General features: G+C 37.2%; 1 protein-coding gene across 1 annotated transcript; it reads left to right on the plus strand.

Moving 5' to 3' along the window:
• Positions 1-411: 411 nt before the first annotated feature.
• On the plus strand, positions 412-13,643 carry C9 (complement component 9; the record flags this gene model as incomplete). The annotated part of the gene is made up of 10 exons (XM_010185284.1): positions 412-529; positions 1,198-1,345; positions 2,682-2,829; positions 4,527-4,665; positions 5,856-6,074; positions 8,289-8,529; positions 9,859-9,987; positions 12,038-12,216; positions 12,423-12,651; positions 13,483-13,643. Coding segments are annotated over 10 exons (1,711 nt in total), but the record flags the coding sequence as incomplete, so codon positions are not given.
• Between the last annotated feature and the right edge of the window lie 563 nt (positions 13,644-14,206).

The following is a 14,206-nucleotide window of genomic DNA, read 5'->3' on the forward strand; positions in this document are numbered from 1 at the left end:
AAAATTAATAAACTAAAAAATCCCAAAGTGCTTTGTCTATTTGAGACGTGCTGTTGTGCCTTTGTCCTCAGCTTGAAGTATAGGCCACTGTCTGAACAGGAGAACTGCAGATGTTCTCTGTGTATTATTGTTTGATTCTCTTCACTACTAGAATATCTAAAAAAAAAATCGAGAAAAGGGGAAAAGATCTGGTTAATTAAGTCTTCAAAGTTTTTTTTATGCAATTTTAAAGCACTAAAGAACTCAAGATTAGGCAGCTGTTTATACATCTAAGCACCAAGTACTGCCATGAAAGTGAAGCAGAAAACAGAACAAAGATGCTTCCAAAATGTTGGTCTACAGTTTAAATACAAACTCACATGTGACTTTAGTGTACTGCCCAGGACTGTACTGGAATGTTTTGTTTGACAGCTCTTCAGAAAAAGCTTTCCACAGGGGAACAAGAGAACTGAATGCTCCATCTCCGATAGACTGTAAACTGAGCAGCTGGAGCACATGGGGGCCCTGCGACCCATGCACCTATCAAAGGGTAAGCTATAGCTGGAAGTCTTTGTTCCAAAGCCACAACCAAAGAGACATTATCTGTCTGCCTTTTGGTTATGGGAAAGTATCAGATTGCAACTCTTAATATTGTATGTTGATGATTTGATGAAACCTATAATCATTTCAGATCTGAAGCCGTAAGAGTAAGAGAAGATTGCATCCAGATGTACAAAAGTAGTCAAGCATTCTCATTCAAAATGTTTTGTGGACAGATATTATCTATTTTGGCCATGTGGAAGTTTCTATTAAGAACATTACTTTCCAATACGTTTTCCCTTTTTAAATAAAAAGCAATTTTTTGTCAAAAGCAAATATTTATTTTCTTAGGGGAATATTTCTCATAAGACTTCAAAAAGTTAAAGACTCGAAAGCATACAAAATGAATATGATTCATTTCCTCCCTGGATTGAAAATAATGAAAATAGTTAAATAAAATAAACAGTGGAAAATAAGCATCTTTACGTACTTAGTAAGATATTATTATTAATTCAATGTTCATGTACACTCTTCTTACACCATGAGCTGTGCCTACAGATTTTCAACCAAAAATTTCACCAAAGACACTTCATTCTGAAAATTTCTAAGTACCAGCTTCAGTTCTGGTAATTTTCTTTTCTCTCTAAGCAATGTTAATAGAGTTATTTATCCTTCAAGTTTCGCTCTAGACGTATTGAAAGATTCGGACAGTTTGGTGGAACACCATGCCTGCAGGCCTTAGGAGATACACAAAGCTGTAAAACCAGCCAAGTTTGTCCTGAAGAACCAGAACCAGACTGTGGTACTGACTTTCAATGCAATTCTGGTAGGTTTTGTTTTCATGTCATAGCAAGTTATGCAGTGTTCAGGAAACTACGTTTTACTTAGTTCTATGAAGAAGTTAAATCAGTTTCCACTGAAGACAAAGTACGTCCACAAAACCAGAGATATGCTTCAGTGCTTTACTATTTGGGCATGATTTTCTGAAGCAGTGCCTTATTGCTAAGGTTTAGAGAGAGTTCCCAGTGTGTAGATAGGTGGGCTGCAAAGCCACAACACCAAAACCACAGCATGAACAGTGATTGAGAAGAGTACATTCCTCTCATCTCCCATTATAATTTGCATCTAGTTAAAATTCTTCTCCTGTAATTTCTTCTTGGTTAAAAGCTGAGCATATTATAAGTGTCCTTTTCTTCCAGCATAACTGCTCCACCTGCTAGAGAGTCATGATGTTTTATGAAAAATCACTAGGGAAAACTAGTATTGAAGGAATTTTGACAAAATGGTTGGGGAGGTTTATGACCAAAGTGATATGACAGATGCTAGCTGAAGACCAGAATGCCTCTAGATCCAAAGTAAGATGTAAATTTGTAAAGCGATACAGGCAAATAATTGAATGTAATGTTCAAGGTTCATCATAAATCAAAATAAAATAGGAATAGTTAATGGTAATAAAGCTAGGCGAAACAGAAAAGGAAAGATGGTAAGTGAATTTTGAGTCCCAAGACATTGTCAGTATTGTCTTTATCTCAGATACTGTGAAGTGCAAGTAGGAAAAAAAATTAGAAAGTACACGTTTAACTACTAGTTCACAGCCATTGTGTATGCCAGGCCTAAATTTGCTGCAAATCTTTAAATTCTGTAGGAAAAAAAGAAAAATCAGTCTTTTTAAAACCTGTGATATGCAACCTCAGGAGAACTACTACTTCACTGTTGCTTTAGAACATAAATAAACATAGTTTTGCACACAAATAATATAGTCCAAATAAAAACAATTCAAACAATTTAGAAATAATTCTTTGTTGATTTTGAATTAATATTTTCCTGTATTCACTTAATACAATTTTTTTTTAATTCACTAAAAATTAAAGACTAATATAGAAAGAGTCACAGAAAGTAACAACTTTCTGCAAATGACAGTAGTTCTCCCGTCACTTAGCCATTACATTTCTTAGCCATAATAGAACCCTAATAAACTCATAAACAAATATAGTAGTATGGGAGATTTTACCTTCTGAGGGAGGCAAGGTGTAGGACTCAAATTCCTTGTGACAATAATAGAAACATATGAAGGGGAAGATTTCAGTAAAAAGTAGATTATAGTGTCATTTAAAGTACATCTTGGAAAAAAGAGTATTCAGACTATTTTATTCTTTGACTAGGTCGATGTATAAAGCGACGACTTGTGTGCAATGTAGATAATGATTGTGGAGACTTTTCTGATGAAGATGACTGTGAATCTGACCCACGATCACCATGCCGTAACCATGATATTGATGTGTCTGAAATTGGCAGGACTGCAGGGCAAGGGTATGTAATGAAGGAAAAAGTAGCACTGGGCCTTATGGAGAGTCTAGGACTGTCTCCAAAGCCAGCTGTAAACACTGAGGCACACTGACATTCCCAAAAGTGGAATCTGAATTGTGTTCACATTTGTACTGAGAAATGCTATGCAACTTTTGGAAGAACAACTAACTAGTGTTTCATTTCGTATACTTGAGGAGTATAAAATATTTACATAGACAGTGTAAATCAATCATTATGGTAATACGCAGACTCATATATAGTAGGTACATGACTATACTTATAGTACTTATTATTTAAATGCAAATCTTGTATATATAGATATAAATTTCGAGTGATATTTCATAATGAATCAGTCATTCCCAATTAATTTACTAACATGCATGTCTAAAAGGAAGAAAATGTATTCTGATTATTTATACAATGGGATGCTTTACTGCAACAACACTCTGCCTGCAGCTTTTTTCCCTTATTGTATTCTCCACTTTCCAGATCTTCATTGTTTACAGGAGTTTTTCTCATTAATCTAAGTTTAAAATTAATCTTTCTATTCTCAGACTCTACTGTATTTCTTTCATTTCAAACAAAAAGAAAATATGATATATCAAGTTAGAAGACAGCTACCCAAACTAAAACAAATTAAAATAAACATATACTACAGCACCACCTTGTGTTTAAATGAAAAGGATGCATCCTTTTTAATTTTGATAGTTAGGATTATTGCACAAGAGCAAAAATTCTGCCCTTGTAGCACGGGGTAGTAAGCCAGGTACTTAGGCATTTTTAGAGGTAGCTTCTTTATGATTTTTATTACAATCTGTTACTAATATCCTCCATGAAAAAATTTTGTATAGATGTGCAGTAGTGATGGCAACTTTGATTAATTGATAACCACTTTCTACACTCAGATAGGCATATAGACATGTATCAGACATAAATATGGGAAATACTGAAAAGATTCAAGTCTATGAAACAGAAATAGAGATGCAAAAAAGAAATATATAGAATTCTCCAAGGAGCAGTCAGTTTTTGAAGTGTCCCTTGTACATTGGTAAGTAGATGCATATAAGAGCTATACAGCCGATATGCCCACTTCTCTGGATTGGTGGTGGTTCAGATTTCCTCTGCTCCAGGGAATTCTATTACTCCACCACTTCACATCCTGGGAGAACAGCCAATTCTAGGAGCCACTGTATATAGGTTCTACAGATTTGATGGATCTTGAGCACACTAAAGTTCCTACCAGCAAACAAACTAATAAAATTACAAAAAAACCCCAAAACAACCCACGTTAAAAGAAGCAGTTGAGATGTCCCTTTTAAACCTATAAGGAATGCTTCCTTATAAATAGAGGAGTCAAGAGGAAATGGTTTTTATCACCTTTTATTCCTAAGGTTTTCATCGTGTTTGGTGTTTAATATCTATCTTTAACTTGTTCATTTCTCATATGTGGCCCTTAAAGTGCTTTATGAAGGATGTATTGTTACCGCCATTACACAGATGATAGGACCACAAAAGATGAGGCAACCTGCTGTGAATGATTCAAGATTCAGCTCCACAACTATTTGGAAATCTCAATTTTTTAAAGAAATCTCATTTTCTTACAAAATCTGACTTTTCCAGTAACAATATCATTGTCTACCGGCTATGGATGCTGACACTGCCTTTTCTGAAGCATAACCTCTCCTGTATTTCTCTTGTAGAATCAATGTTTTAGGGATGCAGCCAATGGCCAGCCCATTTGACAATGACTTTTTCAATGGTCTCTGTGAAAGGGTGCGTGATGGAAACACACGGACGTACTACCGCAAGCCATGGAACGTGGGTGTTCTCAATTACGATGTAAGCCTAAGTCCTTCTGTTCAAGCTGGGATGTGTTTCAATCAATGGTGAATCCTGACATCCTCCTGGAAGACTTGGCATGTTTCTTGAGGCAGGCAGAAGCAGCTTTCTAGCGTCAAGTTTTTGATAAATTCTAAAGAGAAACAGGTTATGTTATCATTTGCCTTAGCAGTTAAGTTCAGTTACGCCGGATGAATTCCCATGTTCATTACTGCACCTGTGGCTAGTAAACAAAATTATTTTTCTGTAATGTTTATAACATGAGTGGATGAGATGAACAGGAGATGTACAGAAATAATATGATACATTTTACTGGGTAGAGCAGCAATCAAGCTACTTTTCCAAGGACATATAAATGACACTGATAAAAAGGCAGGAATAATATTATGATACTCTGATCCTGTTTGGGTTTTCTAATTAGTGGCTTTCTCTCTCCCACTGAAGAAAAAAAATCTCATAGGCCTTTGAGATTCAGACTATGACTTCTAGTGAGGCTTGAACACCAAAAATACTGAGGAACTTAAAAACAACGTTACATGCACTTCAGAAATCAAAGCAGTATTTTGTTTACCAAATGTTTTGCCTCTCACTATAAGTAGGAACTTCATAGAACAATGACAATTTAAACCAGATTCTGCCAAAAATTAGTAAATCTGACCCAAAGATATTTGTTTATATTTGCTTTTGATACACAACAACTTTCAGTTACAAAAACTCTATGTTCCACTGAAGTATACAATAAACAACACTGAAATAAGTCTTCTGAATTAGCTATTGCCTGCTGTAAGAGAAGAAAGAAAAATCATAATTCTGATTAATTTCAAATGTTAAGACCTATTAGCAAATCTTGTCTGTGTTCTAGGAAGGAGCTGGAGACTACATCTCCTTACATACAAAGAACTGTTGACACAAGTAAATTACTTTAACAGTGTTACATGCTGAGATTTAATACTCACTGAATTATTGTCACTGCGGTTTTCTGTTTAGTTTTGAACCACTGTGCTGATCCAGACAAGGTGGCTTGGAGAGGGGATTGTATTTACATTTGTTTTCTTTCAAAAGAAAAAACAAAGCTGTAACAAAATGTATTGCTAGGCTATGAAAAACATACAACTTTAAAGTGCTACATAGATTTTTCTCTTACTGCCTGCTCTGTTTTCTCATATGACCTCTTCATTATCTTTTCTAAGACAAAAGCAGACAAAACCTTCACGTCTGTGTTCTACCATGATCGTGTGAAACTGTTGCGAGAGGTTTACATAGAAAAACAAAAATACTTTAATGCTGACCTGTCTCTGAAATACACACCTACTGAAGGAAGCAACAAAAATGATTCAGAAGCAAATTTCAAATATCACTATAACAAGAATTCAAGTTTAAGTTCTATCTTGAAAAGCTCCACAGAAAGGGTAAGTTTAACCAAGCTAAAGGATTTAATGTAACTATTTTACAAACAGTAAAATTTATACAGTGTTAGAATAATGCAGTAAGTATTCTAGTTGCCTACTGCTTTTCTGTCATTTATTCACAAAAATTAAATACTGACAATACTAGAGTTAAGAGTTCAGATTTGGCCATAGGGTAACCAAATGTAGTTTCCTTTTCCCACTGTTTACCCTTCACTAGCAACTACGCTCATTTTCAACAGGGGCTTGATGTTAGAAAAGGTCAAAGATCTCTGATTTCTTCTTAATTAGGGAACAGTTCTGATCTAGTGAAGAGTGAGCAAATTAGGTCAAGTCCTAGAATAAAAATTGCCACTGCATAGGCCTACATACACTAAGTAAACACAAAACAGACACATAGAACAATAACTGAAAAGTCAGATCTCAGCCATTCAGGTAGTCTGTACTAAAAAGATAGCCTGGGTTAAAAGGCATGGGCATTAGCACTGGCACATGATAATCGTAGTTTTACTAGCACACTGTCATGATTTTGGTCTGTGCCAGCTCTCGTGCTCTCATAAGCAATGCCTGTGCTGTGGTCCTCTGCAGCATATTTGAAGGGAATGTTCCCAGAAAGTGGTCTGGAGAAAGCAAGCCTATTTTGTGGTTGCATACAAGCCATACCACTCTGCCTGCCCTTTGAGATAGAGCTTAGGCTCTATCTCATTGTATTTACTAGCAAAGAAGTAGCCTTAGCATCTAGAGAGGTAAAAGAGAGAAAGACCACAAAAAGTGGTAGCAGACATGCTAGACACTGAGAGAGACAGCGCTCTAGAGATAATATGGATATAAGGGAAAATGAAGATAACTTTTATAACTGATTAATTAAAATAATGCAAAAGAAAAAAGGTCTGTACTATAAAGAAAAGCTGACATACAGCACTGACTTTGTATTGGTATGAATTTTCTTGGAATGGAAATGGACCATTTAAATCTCAAAGCATTCATCTCCAGAGACGCAAAAGATTAACTTCTGTAACTCAAGCTATATTACAGGCTGCTTATAGTCTAGTGGCTTGTGATAAGAATTTTGGCCTCAAATTCTTGCTCAGAGATCAGTTCAGAAAATGCGTCATGATTTGTCACCAGTAGAGGACTATCACCATAAACTCACGTTGTTGCAAGTTAGTGGAGCGGCAGTCTCTGGTAAAGAACCCTGCAGGGCTCACCTGCAAGTTTAAGCCAGGAGAAGCCTGGGAACACCAGGAGAATCAGGGATTTTGTACATGCTGGATGGCTGGAATATTTGCACCTACAAAAACTTCCTCGCAGACATTTATATGCCTGAAGATTCCTGCCAGTCCTCAGCAGCATGTGAGTCAGCAGTTTAAGATCCTTTAAACAGTGCCAGCTAATGTGATAGTCAGTTGCTAAATCCCTTTTGCGCACCTGTTAGACACTATTGTTAAGGGAGTCACATTAAGTAGTGCAGATAATAATGGGGTTTGGAAGGCATGTGTTTGCTTAGAGTCCTAAGTGCAACTGTTTCACAAGATGTCATGTGTTATGGGCAGCAGCCAGGTCCTAGTTTAGATGATGATATAAAACACTCTGGAGTGTAATTTATGGAAACACCAATCACTAAATCTAGAGTTAGAATGCATATATGGGTCAAATGCCTCAAAGGGATTTATCCTGATTACTTTTCATTTTATGATGTTATTTTGTTGTTTGGGTTTTTTTCCATTTTTAACTGGAGCTTTGCCCTTCCTTCTGTCAGTCTGAGAATAACAGAAGTGATCCAAAATAGAGAGAACTTCAGTTCTGCTCTAACTATAAACAAAGACAAAACTCCAGCTGACCTCAGTGGGCAGCTTCTGTTATCTGTCAAGCCATATGGAATTACATTTCAATGTTATGAAAGTCAGAAAGGCACTTTCAGTAGATATTGTACTTAAAGAGAAAACTTTGTTGTTCAATAGATCACAAAAGGCTTGCTGAAATTCATAAAGAGAGAGTTCTTCAACACTAGATGAACTGAAATGATCTAAATCTCTTGCTGCTTCCTCAGTTTGATTAAAAATCAAACTTTTTATTTGAATTTGTTTGTCCCTGTTGCAAAACACTAGATTGAGTACTATGTTTAAAATTGCTGTAGTTTTTTCTAAGTAAAATCAAACAGATTCTCCTGCTGTACCAGAATGGCACTCTCATCTGCTTTCTTCTCTCTGCATTCAGAACCAAACTTTTCTTCATGTAAAAGGAAAGATTCAGCTGGGAAGATTCCAGATGCGGAGTCGTGATGTCCGTCTCACAGATAGTTTTTTTGATGATCTAAACTTTCTGCCTGCTGAATATGATAAGGGGGAATATTTCAAATTCCTAGAAGATTATGGAACTCACTATGCAGTCTCTGGAACTGTAGGAGGAAAATATGAACTTGTGTATGTGCTGGATAATTATGCTATGTCTCGAATAGGTATGCATTCTGTTGGTCTTGCTACAGTATGCTGATTATCATCAGCCCTCCAGTCATGCAAAAAGATACATGAGGATAGATTTGTGTAAATGAAGCACTACTGAGAACAACACAGTTCAGTATGTGCTGCTTGTGGCACACCAGGGACAATACAGAATTACATGAGTTCAACAGAGATGAGAGTCAGTCTTTGTAATTTCCAGAATTATTTGAAGATTGTAACTGAGAAGAAGAAATCTTAAACAAACCTCTTCAAAATATCAGCAATACTAATTGGTGTGACATGATTCACAAGAGATCCCCAATGCCTCATAAATCTGTCTAAACCTTAAATCTAATTTGGTAGTTGGTACTTTCTTGTAGTACACTCTAAGAGTATGGTCCTACAAGAAAATAAAGAGTAAGTTGAAGAAGTTCTCAGAAATCACATGGTACAGTTAACTGTGTTGAAATTGTTTTTATAGTCTTTAACATTCACACTGGAATTTTCCTTGGCCTGGTTAGGATAGGAAAGTAGCAATTTAATCCTCCCTCATATGCAGTTCAGATACATGGAGTTTTATGATGCATTAAAGAGATAACTCTGGAATAAAGTTAGAAAAGGCAATTCTTGTGCTAATTTTGGAGATCAAACAGCACCAACAACAATATTACTATCAGCTGTTCAGACTACTCAAAGCGACATGTGGAAAAGTTGTCACGTATCCCACTATTACTCTGTTCAGCACCTGGAGATTGTGCTGCTGGATTATTCTTTTAGTACCAATCTTAAGCAATATTCTTTCTGAACAGAAGTGACGTTCCAGATTACATGTTTGAGTTTAATACACAGAAAGAAGGTGTTGGAGGCAGTAGCAGATAGAGGAGGATTAGAATTTATGGGAATAGTGTACTTGTAATGGATTAGTGAACATCATGGTGAAAAGGAGTGGAGAAAAATATTTGAGGTTGTCACAGAGAGACTGGGTGGATTAAATAATTTAGCACATAAAATGATAAGCAGATGAGAAAGACAAAATTACAATAGAATATAAGGAAAAACCTAGCAGGACATCTGCTTTCAGCTAGATCAAGGAAAACAGAAATCAGTTTGGGGAGGATTTTGCTATTTTTCCTAATCACTGTAGATCTCACCTGCCACTGTATAGGCACTTCAGATGTAACCACTCTCATGTTCATTTCATGAAAGAGGAAAAAGCAGAAGATAAATAGGAAGAAGAAAGCTGTAAACATTTCCAATAGTCTTGAGGTTTATTCTCCAATAAAAGTAATATTACATCATTTATGGTCATTCAATCCCTCTAATCACCCAGTTATTTCCACTTCCAGGTATCACTGTAGAAGATGTGAAAAGATGTCTTGGCTATCACTTAGATGCCAATATTGCATATAAAGACCTAAATGCTAATGTTAATATTGATGGTGGTAAATGTGAAAAGATTCATGTGAAGGACAAATGTAAGTATAGCCTCATTTTACATTATATCTTTTGCTTAAGGAAAGATGATATCGATTGCTTCCAGTTTTATAATCAATACAGTTACTGCTGTTAGGGACAAATCCAGTAGACCAATAGACATGAAGCCGCCATACTTCCACGGTCCCAGGTTAAACCAGGCTGAGCACATGTTCCCAGCAGGCACACACACAAACACACTCATATAACACATACATACACACACACACATTGCTGGCCACACAAATTAATCTAGACAACAGCACAGCACTCAGGCAAACACAAACAGACCTAATGGCTGTTCTCCTCTCCATCTGATCAGAGTTAAAGGCTGCTAGTGGGAAATACCAAAGAATCACAGAATGGTTGAGGTTGAAAGGGTCCTTTGGAGGTCATCTTGTCCAACTGCCGTGCTCAAGCAGGGGCATCTAGAGCAGATGTTCAACCCAGGAAGCACAATCCCCAGGTACTTCAGTCACTCCTCAACATACATATATAGCCAATACAGATCCTCCAGCCACTGACCTTAGACATTTAATTGAACCAGCAACTGGATACTTAGTCTTTCCTGTTACTGGCACCCAGATGTACAACATTCCAAAGCCCATTTCCATTGCTGGTACAGACCACCTGATGCACACCAACACACCACCCCACACACACTCTACAGATGCCTCCAGACTGGTCTTGGGTGCTCAGTCTACCCAGCAATTGGCCCTTAGATCCTCTTATTTCCAGCTGCCTTACAGAAACACACACTCACATGCAAACAGGTCTCACTCAACCTTGGAGCCTTGAGGTCTCTGCAGTATTTGATCTCTCCAGTGGCCAGCTCCTCCAGTTGTCTCACTCTGGAGACGTGCATATAAACCATACTAACAGCCACTTTGATACTTGGCTCCCAAGTCACTTTACCCTATGTGCTTACTATTCTGGCTTCGTATTTGCTAGCAATGACACATTAACATATGTATCCTCACTGATTCCAGTTATTGGCACCACAAACACCAAGTCCCTATCAGCCATTGTGCAATTCTAGTTGCTGGCACACAGATCTCCCTACACATGCATGCACACAGAATAGCATCCCCTCACACTGGAAAATAGTTAGAAATGGAATTTATTGGTAAGCCAGGACAGACTGCAAAGATAAAGGACAGCACATGGTAGACAAGCTTTCAGATCAGCCACCTTTCTACAAGCAATCAGTCCACTTTTTTGCCTTTATGCCTGTGTTTTCCCATGTTTGATCCTCCCAAAGCCACCTTGACCTCACTTACCTCTTCAATGGCTCTCCCCTATACTTTAAGTACTGATGTTTGCATAATCTCAGAATGCCCTGCACAGAGCCTTTCCATTGACTCATCTTGCTACTGACTCATCCTCAGCTGCATCCTTTGGGGCTAATGGATCTTCTGGGACAGGCCTGGGAGGAGTCAAGAAGAGGCTCCCTTTCTCTGATGAGGCTACTTGTGTTCCCCTGCCTGTCATTGTTCTGTTCTGCTCCTTTGTGTGTCTGAAGATGAGTCTTTTATCACATGACCTAAAAATTGTAAAAGGCAAGGAGATTTACTACTGAGCACAGGAAAGGCAACTATTTTCAGTGCTCTGTTTGTATGTTTTAGTTATGAAGCAAAAGCTCCTGCTATTCCAATTCCTGCCCTTTTCTGGATCAGCTCAGGCATTACAGAGCTTTACAGCATTACTCATATTACATACATTGCATATTACATTACTCATATTACATAATATTACATATTATCTGAGGCTTATTAACAAATGGCTATGATCTCCATAATGTCTCTCATTTTGCTCTACCCCTTCTTTTCCTTTCCAATACATGATTTTCTAATTTAATTGCAAAATAAATTTCCTCACACATAAGAGGTATGATCAAAGAAAGTTTGAATGCTAACATAACCAGTGAGTGAAAGGTTCTTCTCTCTGTGGTCTTTTTATACATATGTACTGGTTGTGCTAAAAGGACAACTGTTCTTCAAGATGCATGGGCATTAAACCTTCTTATTCTTCCACTCTTCTTTCCTTCTGCAGCAGAATTTAATGATGATGCTATCATTGATGATGTCCTCTCCTTAGTTGATGGAGGGAAGATTGACTTTTCAGTTAAAATAAAAGAAATGTTACTACGAGGATCCAAAGTGGTTGATATAGAGGATTACATACAATGGGCTAAGTCTTTGGTTGATGCTCCAGTAGTGATACAACAACGAGTAAGTACAACTTCTTCAAAGTTGTGGCTCTTATAGTTTGAAAGCTTTTGTTCTAAGACAGAGGTGAGACTCCAAGTTTATCATCAACTTTCAGATATTTTCTTCATCTTGACAGTTTCTTCAGATGCTTATTCTAGTGGTGAGTATATCAAAAGGATTCAGAACTTTGGAAAAGTCTGTTATGCATGGGCTTTTTTCTTCTACAGCCTTCTCCAATACACACACTTGTTCCAGTTAAGATGAGAAATGCATATTTAAAGAAACAAAATTTGGAAAGAGCAATTGAAGACTACATTACTGAATACAGTGTGTGCAAATGTGAACCCTGCAAAAATGGAGGCACCCTTGTGCTGGTAGATGGAGCCTGTACATGCATGTGCTCAAGCTACTTTAAAGGAATTGCTTGCCAAATTCCCAAATCTACATTAATTAAAGGTTAGTAAGTACTCCAGACAGACTAAAATGAGCATATTTGTTATTGTGAACAATATTCTGACAAAAATGAGCCTTCATAAGGACCAAAGGATATCATAGTACTCCGTTATACCTACTGCTGTCAAATCTCATTGGCATATGGTGTGGAAATTAGTGTACACTTTTCCATAAGGAAAGCACTTTAATTTAGAGTTCATTGGCCCATATAAATTGTTGTGTCTTGCAATGATACCCCAAGTTCATATAAGTAAACAGCAGCAGTACTGAATCATGGTGCATTAATGGTAAACTAATTTCAGGAAAAAGCACTCTTACCACGTCATAACCTATTTTATCTTCGGTTTCCTGCAAAAGCACTGTGTTTGCTAACACTTGATCACATTTCATGATTACTGTGCTATCTTAATATTAGATTGGTCCACAAAGAGTAAGAGGGAGATGAATGCAGTACCACAACTGACAATGTAAAAAATTTATTGTGCAGTAAATGCATTTTCTATGGCCAAGTTTTTAAAGAACAGGTGCCCAAAATGGGTCTTTGACCTTGATATTCAGGCAGCTTCCTAGGATGACAAAAACACTGAAACATCTGGGCTCTTAAGCAGTGCCACTGACAAGGGCATTTTCAAAAGCCAAATCTGTGTGATGGGTTGAACGCTGGAGCATGCAAAGATCTGCAGCGTCATCATAACTGAGAATGTAAGAACTGAATCATAGTCTACCTTGTCCACCCTCAAAAGTGCCAAGTAAAAAGCTCTAATTTATCTCTCTGTCACTGCACAGAAGACAGAGAGATACTGAACTAATCCTAGTATGCTGTCTTTAACACAGTTGTCACTGATGGAGGCTGGAGCTGTTGGAGTGCCTGGTCCACCTGCATCAATGGAGAAAGCACTCGAACTCGCCTGTGTAATAATCCTACACCAGGCCCTGATGGCAGACCATGCCAGGGAGAAAGCATGGAGAAACGGCCCTGTGGAGAATCAAAATAGTTATACTGCTAAAAAACAAGTAAGCAGCCTCTCTAAGTTATTGATGTGTTATTTATTATGTGTTATTAGTGTGTTATTGATGTTTAGAATAAATGGTCAGCCAATATTTGGGGCATTTCAGTGACACAGGTGATGAAGTGACGGGTAAGCCTACATACATATTTCATTTAAATCTGTGGCTTGATTGAAGTTTTAATAACAGCAACTCTGTAGCTCAGATTTGTGAATGGTGAGATTTGTATTTGAATGTCTTCCCAACTAATGTTATATCATAGAACTCAAGAGTAAAATGGAATTCTGGACAAGAAGAGACTAAAAATCCAGCTCTTAATATCTAGAGTTCATTTCCAGTCAGACATCTTATGTCTTAGGGAGAAGGAGTCATATTTTCCAGAAACAAAATATAAGGACAGTTTAGGAGTCTGAATTCTCTTACTTGATAAATAGAATGCTTAAATCCAGCAAGGATGCTATTATAGCAGTTTTGAAACTGTTAGCTTGGAAAAAAAATTTAAGGAGAATGTCTAGCTACATGGTTTTGTCAGGTTGTTTTGTTGTTGTTG

This window comes from Mesitornis unicolor, unplaced genomic scaffold, assembly GCF_000695765.1.
Source record: "Mesitornis unicolor isolate BGI_N332 unplaced genomic scaffold, ASM69576v1 scaffold41635, whole genome shotgun sequence".
Lineage (NCBI taxonomy): Eukaryota > Metazoa > Chordata > Aves > Mesitornithiformes > Mesitornithidae > Mesitornis > Mesitornis unicolor.